General features: G+C 34.7%; 1 protein-coding gene across 1 annotated transcript in view; it reads left to right on the top strand.

Annotated features, from left to right (window-relative positions):
* Window positions 1-19,185, top strand: part of Lrp1b (low density lipoprotein receptor-related protein 1B) — a 1,427,040-nt gene that overhangs the window by 517,690 nt on the left and 890,165 nt on the right. Inside the window, exon 7 of the mRNA XM_013517439.1 lies at window positions 15,172-15,334. Within this exon, the coding sequence (XP_013372893.1) occupies window positions 15,172-15,334 (163 nt within the window). The remainder of the gene's footprint in view (window positions 1-15,171; window positions 15,335-19,185) is intronic.

Genomic DNA, 19,185 nt, shown 5'->3' with positions numbered 1-19,185 from the left:
TTTTTTTGTTGCTTATGTTACTGGAACATGCAATCATTGGTGATAAATTAATAAATTAGCGTCCTGGCTTATGTATTCATCTCCCAAGTGTCTGATAAGCAAGAAATAATTCCCTGAAGTCTGATAATCCTCACTGAACTACTCAGAGTTCCTGAAATTGCAAATGTAATGATTAGATCTTGAATCTGTGGTTATACCATTTGGGTAGAGAAATGCTTTTAAGTCTTTATTATTTTAAAATAACAATATTTCATGAAGTTATAGAAGGTGTTCCGGCAACAGCTGTTATTTTACTTTACGGGTTAGTGGAGACATTTCTAATCTTATTTTAGCTCATTATTCAAGAAGAATATATGCACTAAGTACAATTTTTAATCCACTTTTAGTAAAAAAGTAGGTAGCTATATATTTCAAAATGCAGTATTGTAGAAGTTCTCTATATTACTACTGATCAACAATAATCACTTAATTTCCTAACCCCTAACAAAGTCTTGATTTAAAGTATATCCTTACAGTATGCTAGAAACTGAAGACTGTGTCTAAAACACACACACACACACACACACACACACACACACGCTCATGCAAAAGATTTTGCCATAATAAAATAAGTTTCTACTTTAGATTTTTATGTTTGGAGATATTATTTCCCTTATAGATAACAATGATAATAACAGCAACAAAACTTTCTATACAATTTCCTGTGAGTTAAAACAGTGTGTAGCTTACATAAACTGGTGAGAATATTTCAATTACCCATACGAAATACCTCAAATAGCCTTACTAATTTTTGTTTTATTTAAAATATACTGATACATTCTTTGTAGTCCTAAGAGGGAGATGAAATCAAAATTATTATACAGTCTCAATTTTTTTCTTAAAGAAGATTCACTGTGTGCTAAAGAATAATGCTTCTGACACTGGTATATCAGTGAAGGTTCTGCACAGGTCACAGAATCTACTTAAATCAGGAAGAGCTTTAATGTTATGTGTTCTCAAAATTGGAAAAGATAGAGGAGAGAGTTCAAAAATGTACCTTTAGAAATGACAACATCGAACTCTAGGACCAATATTGTTGAGGTCTTCATTATAACTGCACTGGAATGAAAAACCCACCATTGCTACAGCTGCTGCACTTGGCTCTGAATGCTCTGGACCCTGAGGCTGGATGACCCTACCCTCCAACATTTAGAGACACTTACAACAAAGCCACTTCCGTCACTGATCTCACCTCACTAATTCCTGACACTTAGAAAGCTGGATAATGAACATTGAAACACTAGTTTAAGGGAATGTCTTACTTCTAGTAATCATGCTTACCAGTTTAAAAGTCTACAAAAAAGCAGGAAAATGACTCAGCTCTCACTTGCGTTAGTAAATTTCTGAATGCGGGTAAACTAGCATACAGAATGCAAACCTGGAATGTGTATGGAAAAGATAGACTTAAACTTGGTAATAGGTTAAATGGACAGACAATATGATAAATTTAAGAGCGCTAATCCAAAGTATCCACTGTGAACATTTCTGCTGTCTTTTATCTAGAGAGGGTGTACTGATTCCTTTTCATTGAAACTCTTGTCACTATACCCTACTTACTTATGAATGCTGTGAAACCAGTATAGGAAGTAATTATCACTGTATTTCATTCTTCTCATTTGAAAATCGTGTAATCCTTTGCTTGTTTTATGACTGGCTGTGGAGTGTGTATGTGCTGTGTATGTGTGTGAATTCTGTACCCCTTCACAAGATTTTTATCTAAAATATGTGATGATGTAGCTTTTGCCATTTCATCTCTTCCCTAGAAGTCATCAGTTTACTTTTTAAAAGGGCTATTCAGCATTTTCTCCAAGATACCTCTCTAGGCTCAGTGCATTGTTTGCTCCTGCAAGCTATTTCAGGTGCTTTTCAAATAGTTCATATTCCTTCCTGATTACCTAAAAGACAGACACATATTTGTCTGTCACATTCAGAAGAGAAATCCACTTAATTTTTTTTAAGATACTTAAAATGAAGCAGAGATTTCATTTTGCCTTTTCTTTGAAAATATAGCCAGGCATTGTGGCACATACCTGTCTAGCACTCAGAAGGCTGAGGCAGGAGGGTCACTATGAGTTTGAGACCAGCCTGGGCTACAAAGTGAGCTCAAGGCCTGAACTGCATAACGAGACCCCATCTCAAAAAGGCAAAAAAAACAAAACAAAATAAAAAACCAGTACACTTTACTCTGATCTACAGCTCTGAAGTTTGATTTCAAGAGAAGCATAATTGAATAAATTAGTACTATTGTGACTATCTCCACAAATATTTTAGGTTTAAAGGAATGCATTATGATTATTCTTAGTCATGCAAAATTCCACAGAGAATTACATTAAATTTTTATATAACCTGTGGAAACATGTTTGCTGGTAAAATCTAGTTAATAAAGGCAAAATGTTTTTAATGTGTGGGTTATGCAAATTGTCATCTCCATGTTCCATCCCATTCCACATGTTTAGTCTGAGCATTTATTTGGGGACTTTCATGAAACGTCTATGATCCTCTAGTTGTGGGATTGTTATTTTCGTAAATTTAAATTCAGTCATATCTACTTATAAATATTTCTTCTTGAATTTTAAAGATAATACACTGTTTTCTGTAGTTTATATTGAATATATCACCTAAATTATTTTAATCATTATATAATTTGAAGAGTAAAGTAAGATGATTTTAGACAGATATACAATTATCTGGAACATTTCTGAGGCATTATTTTAAGCTTAATGATATGCATATCTTGCCTTGGATATAAATCAAGTAGTATTTGGAAGCCATATAAAAATTAGTTTTAAAGATACATATTTTAATGCAATACTATACCTAAGATGGATATTAACCTATTTTGGAGTGTATAGACTATATATATCTTGAAATGTAAGTATATTTATTTCCCAAAGTAGACCAGCCTGAGGTTATCTTTAGGAAAGAAATGTTTGAGGTAGAGAACTGTTTACTAGCTATTGTAGGTTTACCCTAAGCCTTGATTATTCTATGAAATTTATCAAATTAGAGATATCCTGACATCTTTCACAATGCCTGAGTGTTACTCTGGAAAGTGATTTTCATCCATGTCAAACAAATTAAGACATTTGGTGATTGGTTGTAGTCACTGGATTTTTTTTTTTTTTTTTTTTTTTTTTGTCTTTTTGAGACAGGTCTCACTATGCAGTTCAGGATGGCCCTGAGCTCACTTTGTAGCCTAGGCTGGTCTCAGACTTGCAGTGATCTTCCTGCCTCAGTCTCCCAAGTGCTGGGATTACAGGCATTCTCCCCATGCCTAGCTTGGATTTTTTTTTATTTTAAAGAGAGAGAGAAAGAAGGGGAAAATTATGTATGTGTATATATATACACACACACAGAATAGTTAACACAGTTGTACTACTGCCATATTGCTTTATTGAAAGGAACAGTTAATGTTTAATTGCTTGGTCAATCTTACATGTCTATATTTGTTTACCTGAGTAACCAATTTGAAGATATCAGTATATAATACAACAACCATTGTTAATTTCCTATCACCTTGTCTGAAAGTCTGTATTACTTGTATTGTTTTTGTGTTACTTTGTAAATGTATGTGTGTTTGTTAACATGCTTTCATTCTTTTATCTTTAAAATAAAAAAGGAGAAAAAGCAATACAAATTATACAGAATTTTAAAGCAAGATGATAGAAAATTAGGAGTGATCATGATATTACATTTTGTTATTTTTTTGTTCTTTTAAAAAAGCAATCCAAAGCCATTTACAGATTGTGGGAAGTATATAGGTCCAAAAATGAATGCCATCTCTTTAAAATATGGTTAATATATAAAGTGTTTATCAATAGAAACATGGATAAGAAAGGATCATACAAGTATTTGGTAATTGGTTTTCATGGTTGAAATCTTTTATAGACTGAACGCAAATGATAACACTGATCTGAATGAAAATTTTATAACAAAATCATTCCACTAAAAGCAGTGCAGTCTCTTCTTCACTTAGTCTACACTAGCACCAATGCCTAAGAGAAATACATGTCACTTTCTATTTGTCATGACTCAGGAGGGTAAGAGATGTGAAAAGTACTGATAATAAGCAATGATAATGGTTCTGTGCAAAAATTAGAGATGACGATTGCACATATAACATATAATGGTATAGTAAGAACAATAACTTCATCATAAGTCTCTTTGATCAGGGAAAATAACATAATCTAATATATGCAAATAGAATAATGAGGGTAAATCAAATTGAAGTCTCAAAGACAAAACCACGTGTTGATAAATTCCATAAGAAAAGGAACAAGAACCATAAAATTTTATGTCTCTGAGAATCAGAAAATGGTTCTAGGTCTGAGATAGATGAGAAAGAAATAATTTTGCTTGGCAGGCATGAGCATCAAGACTGTAGAAGTCAGGGAGCATTTAGTGCGTTAGTGTTTGTGGTCACGTTAAGTACATTTTACGGGATGTACTTTTGAACTTTTCATTATTTTTCTGATTAGGCTTCCTGGTTTCTATTATTCTTGCATACTATCATAAGGTATCATAATCCATCAAATAGTTGTTGTTTGTCTGGATTATTCATTCTTGTAAACTTCCGTCTGCCTAATTGTCTGTTCATAAAGCTAGACATCCTTGGTGTGCACTTAACATGCCCCTCTGTATAACTTTTCTATGTAAAGAATAATCACTTGTCAAAATGAGTTCATGGACAAAAGCAAGGAAGATACTGCAGCTGACTTAAGAAAAATGGACTTGTGACTTTATATAATTCATTCATGGAAGAAGGAAGAACAAAGATTTTAGTCAGGAGGTTCCTGATCAAAGGCTCCTGTGAATGTAGCAGCAGTACATTGACACATACTACCTGGACTCTTACTGTGAGTGAAAGACAGTTCTGTGCTTTAGATTCAGACATCTGAGATGGCTGTTCATACTGCGCTTGTATTCCAAGGTAGGGAGATAGTGGACTGATAAAAAACAGTTAATTTGTCATTGATTAATCTTAGGAAGGAAATAATAATCTTAGGGCATTGCTATAAACTGATGGTCATTAGTCACTGTTGTGTGTATGTGTGTGTGTGTGTGTGCACATGTGCATACAGAGGGGTAGATTGTGTTAATATGTTCTGATCAAGGGAAGCCTTTCTTTGAAGCTAATATTTAGTAGGCACCTGACTGAAGGGAGAGAACAAGCCATGCACATGTCAGGTATTATTTTCTTGAATGTCAAGTGAAAACGTCCAAGGAGGAAGCATTCATAGTAGGTTCAAGGAAAAGTGAAGAAGTGAGTTTGACTGCAGTACAGTGAGAAAGGACACAATGAGAAAAATGGACGGCTTAGCATCCTTGCAGGACATTTCAGAGGCTGGATTTTATATTACACATGGAAGGGGACCTACCAACAGGAATTTTAAGAAAATCAGCAGTCATTTGGAAGATAATAATAGAGACCAGAGATTGGGAATAAAACCTGTTCGCTAAAATGACATGGACAAACACAAACTCACATGTGTACTTCTTCATGGCAATATTTTAGAAGAAAAGGATTCCAGAGCTTTGAATTAAAGTTGAGTAAAACTTCAGCAAACTCAGATATGTGTAAAGATATCAAGGATGTGCTTAGGAAAGCATTTGCAGAGCATAATTCTATGAACTTCAGTTTGAGAAGACTTTACTGGTAATTAACTATTACAGAACTATTATTATAAGGCATACTGAATTCTCCTTTGGTGTCACCATATAATTTGTGTTGTACAATAATTGCTCTGGGTGCGTTGTAAAGAATGTTACAATTTGTTAAGAAAGTAAGAAGAAAGACCAGTTAAGAGACTGCTGTAGCCATCCTTAGGAGAGAAGATAGTGTCCAAACAAGGGGAGAGATAGCAGATGTGGAAAGAGGTAGATAGCTTCAGGTGGAAGACAGAAGACTTTGTAGACTGAATGTGAGTTTAAAGGGTAAGGATAGAATGAAGTATAACTACATTTGGATTATGACTCAAATAAGTATGCAGTGCAGTGTTTTCTTCCTTGGGAAAAAAAGACACTTTTACGTCAACTGTGTTTTCCCCTGTATAAGCAGAACAACCCTAATGTCATTTCTGAGCAGGTGCACCCCCCAGGGGAAGTAAGATTGACTCTTTCCAAGGAAGGAACTGAGAAGTATGAAGTAGAAGCAGGGCCAAAAGCTCAAACATCTAACACTTTTTTCCACTAACAAAAATCAACAACTCCCAACACCCAATGGCTTTACCTGGTATTAACCCACTTACACACGTCAGAAGCACCTAAGTCATACGTAGATTATGTAGTCATTTACGAGCCCTCATCTGAGATGTGTCCTTAGTGCTTATTTTCATGATATTTCTTTCACTGAAGAAATAGATTTCTAGTATAGAAGGAGCCAGACTTTGGTGAGAAAAAGGAAGAGGAAAAGGCTCTATAATGACCCACAGAGTCTGTTTCTGCCCACTCACAGTACCACCTCGTTGAACTTCCACAGTTTCATTTTAACTATTGTACCAAACAGACTTAGTCTTTGTTCTCTTTGTTTAGGTTAATGCCACTTAAGGGTAAAGTGAGTACATCCTTCCTGGTAAAGATTCTGGTGACACAGAAAAGCAAAAATAAATGGAATTAAATACTTCATCAGTCAGTGTGCATTTTCAAATATCCTAGCAAAGAAATGTGTTTAGCACATCAATGATAATTTCCCATTTATACCATAGAAGAGATATAAACAAAAGAAAACAGAATAAGCTTTTTGTCCATTCTTACCTTTTTTATCATCGCAGATTGGGAAGACTATTTAAATAGAATAAAAACATGAAGTTAAAATATTCCTTCTATATAACAAGATCAGAAAAGTTCATAGTGCCTATTATTTTTGGATTTCTTCTGCCACTTTCTGATGTGTTCAAAATTTTTGCTGTGATTCTTGACTCCTTCACCAGATATATAGCAACACTTAATGAATCTTTTTAAATAGAATTACACGCTGAGTGTTGACTAAGGCAAATGATGTCTGCTACAGAACTTCACCATGGCTCTGATACTCTGAGACTTGCACATTTCCCCACCGATAATTGTAGTACTTGGCTGAATGGCTAGTTATTTTCAGACTTACTTCTTTTGTCAGCACAATGACTAGAATTACATTTTAAAAACACTAAACAGACATTTAAATTCCTTTTTAGAAACTATGCACAGAGACTTTCCATTGAACAATGAAAGTGGCAAATGTTTATATCATGTCTTTCTTTCAAATTCTACTATAAGTACAGTGGATAAATTTATTAATCCAAACATATCAGAAGAAAAGTAAAGTAGGTAAGAATATTTGGACAATATGATGTAGAAGATTGAACTTTAAATGATTAAGTTTTAATGTTTGTGATTTGCTAGAGTGCAGATAGGATGCCAAGAGAGAGAACCCATGAAAGACTTAAAAAATTAGAGCCCCTGGGCACTTTTGAAGGAGAAGCATAGGATGGGGCCAGTAATAAAAGGATTACCCGTTCCAAGAATAGCCTAGCTTTTAAGTTTCCTACTTCACTCCCCACAGCCAGAGAGCTTCTTTCAAACTGTTAAGGACCACTCAGGTTCTTACCCTCAGGTCTGGTTGCTCCCTGCTGACTAAACCGTAGAAAGCTATTTATTATTGCAGAAAAGGTAAAATCCTTCATTCAAAGCTACCTCCCTGGTGATGAGGAGGCCTAATTTGCTTCAAATCACCGTCTCCCTGTGCAGGGTGCACATGTCTTCTAAAGAGTAGAATAGGCTTGGGACACACAGAAAATAAACAACTGCTGACTTGTTTCACCTGTCCTGGATCCTAACTCCTCAGGTCAGCAGCTGCATATTTTTTCTGCTTACCTAGGCTGAAGGGAGAAAGAGATGATAACACCCTTGGCAAGCGGAAGTTGGAAGGCAACTTCCTGGTGCCCACACCTGCAACTTTAGTCCATTTATCTGGGCTGAGGGGAGTGGAGAATAGGGTTTATCCTCTAGGCCTTAGGAAGTTTGGAGGAGACATTTACCTCCAAAGGAAAAAATAAATCTAACCTTTAAAATTCCATTTTGCCAGGCTATGTGTTGTCATGTATTTGCAGTGTATCGAATATCCTACAGTTTGATGGAAGACAGGATATTTAATCTGAGAAACAGGAAAGGTGTGAGATAGTAAAGAACAGAAACCTGAACCACGGCTAGGGAGCAAACACGTTCAGATTGAGAGAAGAGGAAAGCAGGTCGCAGGAAGGATGCCAAACATCCAAAGAGAAAGGAAGAAAAAAAAAAGAAAACAAACAAAAAACCCTCACACAAGAAAAACCTGATACCGGCATGTTTTTCTATTTGGGGAGGAGTTTCAGAGTACTTTGCAACAATTATTCAATATTATATTATGACAAGAGAATTGGAACTTGATGTAATTAACTAGAGAAAATATAAAGTTTTCCAAAGTGGGAGTATCATCATAATAAGCATTCTCACTGAATAACAGCAAATTATACAGTCATGATCATATAAACAATGGATATTAATTTAATTGAAAACAGATTATAGGAAGGTGAGGAGAATATGAGAATTTATGTATGTGTACTTGTAAAGAAGCATAAAGAATGATATAGTTTTATGTAGTAAAAAGTCAACATAAAAAATGTTTAAAGCTTAAAAATGGCAGCAGAAACATTATACAGAATTGTGGAAGTAAATATGGGCAATTCAAATAGCTATAACAATTGGAGGAGAATCTCAAGGGTGGAGTGGACACTCTTGTTTTTCATCAGGAGCCTTGATGAAGTGTTTTAATTTTTAAACCATGCACATTTACTGTGTAATAAAAGAAAGTTCATGCTTGAGTCATTTCCTAATTTTACAACGTAATCATTATAAAATCCATCATTTCACGGCACCCATCGTTTACCCTCCCATCTCTGCTTCATCCTCTTTCACTCACTTACATTTTAGCTCTGGTACAGCTCCCACCCATGTTAGCCATCTTGGGACTATACCAAGCTCATTTCTGCTTGCTAAGCCTTGAAATCTTACCTCTGCTTAGTTAGCATCTTGTCATTCCAATTCAAATACCACTTCTTGCAGGATGCCTTATCTGACCGATCATGCAGTCATTATCCTGTATTATTGTCTTCGCAACACTATTTATTATTTGATTTAATCATCTCAGAACTTTGGAACTTTGATTATTCTTATTCACTGTAAGGACAACAACTTTTACACCTGCTGGCAAGCTTCTCAAAATTATGGCTTTGAGTAGAAGGCAGGGCTGAGCTTAATTGTATGAAGTGATTTCTTTGCTTCATTGTAATCATTAGTGGCTTTGAGCTGATATGGTTGCAGACAGCTTTTTTTGATACACAAAATTTGTTACAAATTTTACAAGTGGGCATAACATATAAAAATTGGAAGTTTTCAATAGCAATCCATATTTTGAGCTACTTTGAAACAATGAAACATTTCACTATCAAAGCCAACAGTTGAAATTGAGACTGACATTTTAGGTAGATGTACAATTTCTAAGATTCATCTAAATTTCACATAATCCTTAAATTTTATCTTTTTATGTTTCTGATCTTTATAGACACTTAATTTGCCATTTTTGGCCATTTGATGATCATACAGCAAATAAATGGAGAAAAAGTCAATTGCTAAACTTTGCCAGTGCATATACTCCACAAAGTTAAAAATATGATTGATGAAAAGATATAACAGACATATTTTAAGAATAATTAAAATATAACCTTTAGTTTTATCTTCTCAATTAATTGAAAGTGATTTGAAATTTATCATTCTATAATTAATGTCTAAATTCATAGTGAATGGAGCTTACTGACCAATATTAAATTGCAAATCAATTAAAGATGCATATCCCGTGAGAATTAACTAGTTCTTAGGTCAATCTATTAAACCGTGGTCCACAATGACATTAAAGTGATACACAGCTATGTCCTTTACATTTCTCTTGGCAAAGTAAGGCTAATATTCTTAAGATTATTCTTAATAATCTTAAGTAAGATTAATATTCTTTGGTGTCATGGACCACTCTCTCAAACAATATGTGAGTGGTTATTTTGTTTTCATAGAGCTATCATAATAAAATACTACTTGTGACTCATACAATGAAGAGTTATTTTCTTAGTTCTTGGGGTTGGAAAGCCCAAGACTTAAGTAGCCACAAGATTTAATTCTGAGGTCTCTGCGCTGGGCTCAGAAGCAGTCAACTTTGCACTGTGTCCTCATACACCCTTTCTCATACAAACACATCTTGTGACTTTCTCTGTATGGTCTGATTTTCTTTTCATACAAGACACAAGTGAAATTTGATTAGAATTGAACTTAAAATTGTGAGTGGTTAAAAATGAGCCATTTCAAAGAAACCATAAGGCCAAAATCTAGATGACTTTGGTTGAAGAAATAATAAACAGCAATTAAGAAAATGTAAAAGGAAGATATTTAAAACTTTGATTTCATAATGATAAAATCCTAGAGTTCTTACTAAAATTTTGTATTTTAATAATTTTATAAAATTATTATGGTTATCCTCAAAAGTCCAGAGAATTTTTTATGGTGCAGCTAAATAAAAATAAAATAAAGAACATGTCAACTTGAATAGTTAACTCCCTCCGAAAATGTTCAATTCATTTCTAGAGTTCTGTAAACAGAAAATATTTCAGAGTTTAAAATCTTTTTAGCTGGCATGGTAGGGGGGGGGAAGCTTTTTTGGTTTCAGAAACATTTAATACATATTAAATTTAGCCAAGCCTATTCATTTTGGTGCCAGTGTAAACTATTTCGGTCACTTTGAAAACCAGTATTGAGATTCTTCAAAACAACAAAATTTGCTGGGCGCGGTGGCACACATCTGTAATCCCAGCACTCGGGAGGCTGAGGCAGCAGGATTGTTGTGAGTTCGAGACCAACCTGGGCTACAAAGTAAGCTCAAGGCCAGCCTGAACTGCATAGTCAGACCTTGTCTCAAAAAGAAGGACAAAAAAAAAAAAAAACACTAGGACTTCCACTTGACCCAGCTATACCCTTTCTAGGTATTTCCTCCAAAGAGCTAAAGTCATCAAATTATGCGGTACATATATGCCCACATGCCCGTGCTTATGGCAGCACAATTCACAATAGCTAAGTCTTGGAAGTCGTGTCTATGTCCATTGACAGATGAACAGATGAAGATACTGTGGTTATTTATATATGATAGGGTACTATTCTGCAATGGAAAGGACAAATGAGTCGTTTGTAGGAAAATGGTTGTACTTTGGGATTATAATGTTAAGTGAAATAAAACAGACACAGAAGCTTACATATCCCATGATTTCTTTCATATGAGAATCCCAAACAAATAAGGAACAAAATAAATGGCAGACAGAGAATTTGAAAGTGACGGGGACCAAGAGATAAAGTGAGGGGGATAAGAGGAGGATGGAAAGAACAGTAGAGGTGTGCTGTGTACGTGTACACACTCTCCATGAAGAGCCAAGTCACTGTGCACTGCAAGCACGTAGCAATGAAAAATACTATCATTTACTGACTTAGCTATCTGCTCTGTTTATCTGTCTGTCTGTCTGTCTGTCTCTGTCTTGCTAGCTAGCTTGCTATAGATCGATCTAACCATCAGTCTGTCCAGAAGTAGAGAGGTGTATTACATGTCCTCAACCATTGAGAAGGTCAGAGAAGACAATCGTATGGTGAAACAGAGGTTTACAATATAAAATCAAATCAAATTTATTGAATCAAAGTTTTCCATTACATGGGTACCTTCAGAAATGAAAGCACAAAGACCCTGAGAAAACTTTGTATACTTCGTTCTTCGATACCAAGTGGATCTCCCTGTGGAAATAGGATTGGACAGAAAGGGTATGATACAATGATGATACATGCAGGGCGAATCTTGCAAGCCTTGTCTGCTCCAGCTCTTCCTGGTCTCTGTGTATAGCATTTCTTCCTTTAAGGTAGGGCAGGACTGCATTGGAATGAGACCTTATGACTTAATAGCAGAAACAATAGTTTCTTTGTGGCTAATGCCTCCAGAGAGAAGTGGAGGAAGGTTACAGTAGTTGTTCTCACTTTTATGACTTGATTTGGGAAAAAAGATTCCTAGTTCCCATGGAAAAAAGGGAACCTAGTTTCTAAGATTCATTTTGGGGTAGAGGAAAGAGAGTGAATAAGAGAGCAAGAGAAGATCATAATCTCTACTTCTGAATTCCTGCAATATTCTTTAGCCCAAAGTATACCAGACTTGGAGGTGTTACTTTCTAAGACTCAGTATTATCTATACATTTTTATTTATTGATTTGTTTGCTTGAACACTGTGTCTAATTGCCTAAACTCTCCAGTTTTAACATGAACTACATTAAAGATAGACAGAAACATACTGTAAGGGAAGGAAATAAAATCGGTTATCCATAATTGCAAAATATTTACCTTAACAGAATCTTCTGTGAGGCCTATTTCAAACCTGATGATTTTTAACAATACCCATTATTTCAATAGGACAGAATTTTTCAGAAGTATGAAAGAACTAAAAGAATATGTGTATGCTAGCAAGCAACTCTTTTGTGTGAAATCACAATTACATAGACTAAAGCAACTGCATGCTCAGCATGAGGGCCACCGAGTGGAGTCTGGTTTATACTTTATCTGAACCCAAGGTGCTTGAAATGGCATTTGAAACAGTAGCTCTGGGCCCTGGCTGATATTCTAATGCAAAGGGACTCAAATTCAAAACACACCCTACTCCTGCAGATTTCTAAAGACAGAGATACAATTCACACTTTTAAAAGTCCTGGTTGCTGACTGGATGAAAATAAGCTTCTTGGAGTTTTGGGAACATTTAAATATTTATGGTTCCATAAAAAAACTATATAATTCAGGAATGATACTATAATAGATGACCTAAAATCCAGTATCTGGTACATTGCAATATAAATTTTCTGTTTATCCCTGCAGACCATGATAGAAATTGCCATAAAGGTGTTCATTCTTCTACCTTGTTTTGAAAACATGAATGGTAAGGTTGGCACATGTAATTTTCTTAGTCTCTCTGTTGACAGAACGACATTCACTGAAGCAGTATGTTACCAAGGAAGTATTTAAAGGCACAGAGTAGAAAATATTGAGGTTCAGATTACAGAAATAACCTCTTAAAGGGAAAGGAAAAAAATCTTTTTCTACACCCATCTTATTTTTTCCACTTGGGACCATGCACATTTGACAAACAAAATATATTAACAAAGAAACCTATACACATGTATTTAATAGGGTATAGAGAAAAGGAAGAATTGAAAAAAGTGTTAAACCTGGGTGTTTTGTTGAATCATGAAAGGTTATAGAAAAATAGGACTGTAGCAAGGTCTGCTTACCAGTTTTTTCCTCTATGTCCCTCTATCCTCAGAATTAGGCATATTCCTTTTCTCTGTGGATATGGATAGACCGCTTTCATAGGAGTGTGTCTTATGAACTGATTCAGGGAAGAGGGAGGATTTAGGACAGCTCTTCCTATGCCTCTGTTTCTCAAATTCCTTCAAATTATAGTATTCAGCATACCATATTTTGAGTCGTCTGTACTGAAGATGTCACTCTGTTTACTCAATCAAAAGTCCGTACTAAGTCCAAGCAAGGAAGTATTTAAATAATAGGATGTTCTCTTCACTTGTGGTTGTGACTTCTCTGAAGCAGTTACCCATAGAATGGTCAGTAGGGTGCAACAAACCTTATGAGGGATAGAGACTTAGAAATAAGAGACCACATTCACATAACAATGTGGTGTATAATTACAATTGTTCCATTTTATTATTACTTGTGTTTTTGCTCACTAGGCCTAATGTATAAATAAACTTTCTTATAAGTGTGCATGTAAAGGAGAACTCATACCGTACTTTGAGTTTGGTACTGTTTTGGCTACTCCTGCCAGCTTGAAGCATCTTGAAAAATATATCCCATGAATAAGGAGAGACTATTGTAATTATCAAGAGTTGAAAGCGTCAATTTCATAAAAATATTGACTGATCAAGAATTAGAAATTTATTTATGAAATTATTGAAGGAGCCAGGCTAGTTTTCCTAATCAAAAAGCATTATTAAATTTGGCTACTGACAAGCATTGTCAAAAAAAATAATGCTTAAATGAGATTTGTAAGTTAAGTATAAAAATGTTAGATGCCTCAGAGGTTAATACAACCATGATCTTTAGGGTATCCTTTCTACTTGAAAATTATCTTCAAATTAACATGAAATGTCATGGGATATAGAACTTGATCAAGTAGAAAACACTCAAGTGAAACACAGACACTTTCTTCTACATCTGCACTATCCATAGCAGCCACTTGTTACAAGTTTAATATACTAACAAGCACACAACTGCTGAGGTTATTTGAATTTAGACAAAGTTAATTAAAATGCAATGCACTGAAGATTCAGTTTCCCAGTCACAGTGGCCACGAACTGGTCAATAAACACTTTTGATTAGTGGCTACCTTACTGGAAAGTAGAGATAAGGAATATTTCCTTCATCATAAAAAATGCTATTGGATTGCACTCCAGAGAATGAATCAGTCCTCAACTAGGCCTTTTCAATATCTCAGCATACCTCTGAAAAAATGGCCTTGCTTCTTTTGCCTTATTTCTAAAGGATTTTTTTAAGTAAAGGAATCTTCTGCTCTTTTTTGTACCTGCGAAATCTCTGTGCATTTGAGGGGAATAATAGCACAGAATCTGGGAATAAAGGATGATCTCACATTTATGAGAGGTGTCCTCATATTACTACAGATTCTTAGCTGTGCTTTTGAACCTGTTGTGTTCATAGAATTAAATTACCTATTTTGGATAAAGGCAAATGTAAGAGAAATGTTATACTACAAATAACTATATTTTAAGATTTAGAAATTCTTTGTCCGTTTGTCTAGGTCATCTTCAATCTTCTGATAGCAAGAAGAAAGGTATAAAAAGCAATTATTTTACATACTAAAGTCATTGGCTTTGTTGTAACAAGACATTTTTTGTTTGTAGTGTATGGTAAAATTACCCATCCTTTAGGAGTAGCCTTTGTGATGGTTTGGGCAGTCATAGACTTTTTGGCTTATGATGACAAATCTCTACCCATGATTCAGTGTTTTATGTACGTGTTTTTCAGATGTGGAACAGATGGCCATTGACTGGCTCACCAGAAATCTTTATTTTGCGGACCATGTCAGTGACAGAATCTTTGCTTGTAATTTCAACGGATCTGTGTGTGTCACCTTGATTGACCTCGACCTTCAGAATCCTAAGGCAATAGCAGTAGATCCAATTGCAGGGTAAGACATTCTTCTTTATCATGTTTGCTTAGTGAAAATTTCTATTAAAAACAATAAAATCTGAAAAGATTCATGGAAAATGGGAAAGAAAATGCAACATTTTAAAAGAAAATTGTTGATTATACTTCTTGGATTGCAGGCAAGAATAAAGACTCTAATTAACTAATCAGAAGCTGGGGAAATATCAGTTCCATAAATGGTCAATATTTCAAGCCTACCCTAAGACACTACAACCTTCCTCCCTTGCAAGAATTACTTTATGGTCACCAAAGGATAGTTTTAGGATAAAGAGACAGACTTTTCGTTACCTAGCAGAGGACTTTGTAGTTAGCAAAGTACACAGATGCTACTTGAATGATATTTCATTACCATATTTATTTCCAGTATCACATTTAAAATTTATAAATGAGGTACAAAGCATTTTCAAGAGTATTACTAAACCATTAAGGTATCTTTGCTAGACTCTTGCATTGATAACTATTGAAATGTAAACTGGATATCACTGTGGAGTTAATGAATTCCTCCTCAGAATCCATCTTCTTTTATTGAAACATTTTAATTTGCAAGCCACTTTATTGGTTAAAAAGAGGCCTTGTTTTATAAGACCTTCTTTTAGATAATAGGCTCATTAATCTTTTTTAATGTTTCACTGTTTGTCAAAATACAGCCATAAAATGTTTAAATTACAGTCAACTTCATTCATACATTTAGAAAATCAATACAGAAACTAATTATGCCTTTATTTTACAAATATTTTGGTATTATTAGTGAGCCAGGGGCAGAAAATGGAGTTCCATAAATTCAATTTTTTTGCCTGTCAGTAGTGGGCAAGGAAATTAATGACAAATAAATGGCATAGTGTACCGCTCAAATTAATGACATAGTCTACTACTTTAATTGAAGTAGCTGTTGTTTTAGAAGATCTACTTTGTAGACGAGAGCTGAAAGCTGAAATTTTACTATTCTTGTGTTGTTCTAGTAGTCCTCAGGCAGTTCAGGCTGAAATTTCTTTCTTTTTTTTTTTTTCCCTGGTATCGGGAATCGAACTCATGACCTCACGATTGCCAGGCAGGCACTGTGCCTCTGAGCTAAATCCCCAGCCCGAGGCTGAAATTTCTGATGGAATATATCCTAGGTTGCCATAAGCCTCCATTCAATAAATGGGAAAATATTTACCGAAGAAACAGCTGTCATCCATATGTGGACTTTTGTCACTCTTTACTTAAAGTCTGATTGAATATTAAGATGCATCATCACAATGGTTCTGATTTTGACAAGAACAGCTTGCCGTAAGATCTCTGCTAGGAAGGCTGTGTAATATAATTCTTGAATGCAGCTCTATTTGTATTTGCAGCAGATGGTTACTTGACTGCAGTGATACTTCAAAAGACGTTAGTAAAAGAAGTTGTATTTAAACTGATTTGTTTGGGTGTTTGGATAAGGATAGTAAGAAAGAATTGGAAATTTACAAATGTGCTAACGACATTCTTTTTGCGCCCTGCTTAATAGTATATTTGCCTATGTTTTTTTCTTCCTGTACTGACTTTCAGATTAGCCTTTAGATTGCCTCACCTCTCCAAAATGTTAAGAGGTGGAGTTACTGCATTTATCCTCTCGTTCCCCTGCTTTACTCTGTCCACATTATGAGCAGTGATTCAGACACTCTCAAAGCCACCAGTCTGAAATACAATGTATGTGAAACCTGTCTCATTTTATGAACAACAACACATTTTAAGTTTTCAAGCTTCCCATTTCTCCCTGTCACTGTATGGAAATAATCATATTTTGTCATTTTTGGGCACAGAATTAAAAGTAGAAGCCCTCACATTGCTTGTACTTATTCTCTGCTGAATTTCTTTGGGCCTGTTTAAGTGGAATTTTGTCATGTATCACTTAGCGCCATGGATCCTTTAGAATCCTTTGTTTGCTTTGTTTCTCTAGCACTGTTTTTCAGTCATTAAATGTAGATATCAGAGAAGGAAAATCTCTGTCCTTTTAAAAATATTGGCCTATGGTCAAAAGCACACTTGCATATTCATTCTGCTTTTGCCTTAGTAGAAATTTGGCCAAGAGGAATGTGGTGCTACATTTGGCCTTACTCTAGATAAACATGAAATAACTCTTTCCTCACCTTCTAAAGGGGAAACATTGCACCACTAAAATTTCTGTTGTGTTTTTCTAATTGGCCAGAGTGGTACATATTTGGCTATGTCTGTTTTAACTTTATTGTAGAAATATAACACTATAATAATTATCTGACCTGACTTTTAGAGTTTGACCTTAATGGGTTTAAAAATACCAGATTTGTTTTACAACCCAAGCAGCATTTACTTGGCTGTATATTTTTTAATAATACACCCAGAATTTTTTATTCAGCTGAACTTATTAAATTGGGAACAGAGTTGATTATGAAATTTGTCCATAAAATAATTGTGAGCAATATATATTTGGCCATATTTTAAGCTTGGCTTTTCTCTACCTTCTCTCTCTCTCTCTCTCTCTCTATCTCTCTCTCTCTCTCTCTCTCTCTCTCTCTCTCTCTCTCTCTCTCAATTTATATATTTTTGCTTTTTTGAATGGAGCAAGTTGGAAATTAGTTCTATACTGAAACATGCCCTGCTATTGATTAGTGGTAAGACTTTGCTGTAGTGTATGAATAAATATTTACTTTAGATGAAATTTTTTTTACCACATCATACTTAACACTACATAAGTTTTAAAAAGAGTTTTCCCAGTTTCAAGAAAAGTTGTTCCTCATTTCAAATATCAGTTAAATATTTCTGCTTCAAATACATACAGATATATGCATATGTGAAATGTTTTTCAAGTATTAAACAGAATTGTGACCGAAATTTGTCTCTTTTTTTCTCCCCAATAAAAATATAAATGCTTGAGTCATACATGAGATAATTTGGTTAATCGAAGGATTAACTGAAGTAAAAAGTGTGAAATGAATCCATATCATATACTTACTCCTAAATTGTGCTCTGGTGGTTAATTTAGTACTTGTAGTCTCAAAAACTGTCAGGAAATTAAATAAGAGTATATCACTGTGATCAATTACAGATGCAGCAGGTTAAAATATAGTAGATAGATATATCATAAACATATGCCTAGGATTTTACAATGCAATTTGTTCATTGACAAGAGTTAAGACTGCACAACTCAAATAACTTGTTTAAGAAGTAAAACATTTAAAAGTAAATTTTATGAAGTCAGAGAGATTTTGTTTGAATTGTAGAACTAGCACTTTGGTTGGAATCATGGACAAGTCACATATACCCATGTAAAACAGGGAAAATGAGACACTTTTTGTTATACACTGGAGGCAAAGACATCAGGACAAGTACAACGGGAATGGTTATTCAAACAAGGGTACAGAAAGGTAATATTTATATATAAATTTATTCTTTAAACAAGTATTTATTAAGAACATATTTTATTGTGGTACTATGGATGATACAAGCACCTAGGACATATCAGTAACACAAGAGCTGGTATTATTCCTTCTTTCATGATACTTACATACCAGTGATGGAAAGTATTAGATTTATGAAGTCCAAACCATTCCTTGCAAATGATAGTTGTCGTTTGAGATACAACTAGCTGTTTTACTAATACATTTGAGAGATCAAATTTGATGATTGGTGTATATTATATCACTCTAATTGGACACTTACAGAGGCATTTTGGCTCATCCAATTCTCTAAGAACTATAGCAGGCAAAACTATTTGCCTTGGTGTACGCTAGCATTTCCAAAATGTATTTAACCACAAAATCTCTTTTTTGGGGCTGGGGATTTATTTTAGCTGCATAGCGCCTGCCTGGCAAGCCCAAGGTCGTGAGTTCA

This window comes from Chinchilla lanigera, unplaced genomic scaffold (genome assembly GCF_000276665.1).
Source record: "Chinchilla lanigera isolate Chin_1 unplaced genomic scaffold, ChiLan1.0 scaffold00039, whole genome shotgun sequence".
NCBI lineage: Eukaryota > Metazoa > Chordata > Mammalia > Rodentia > Chinchillidae > Chinchilla > Chinchilla lanigera.
This window is presented reverse-complemented; position numbering and strand designations above follow the sequence as displayed.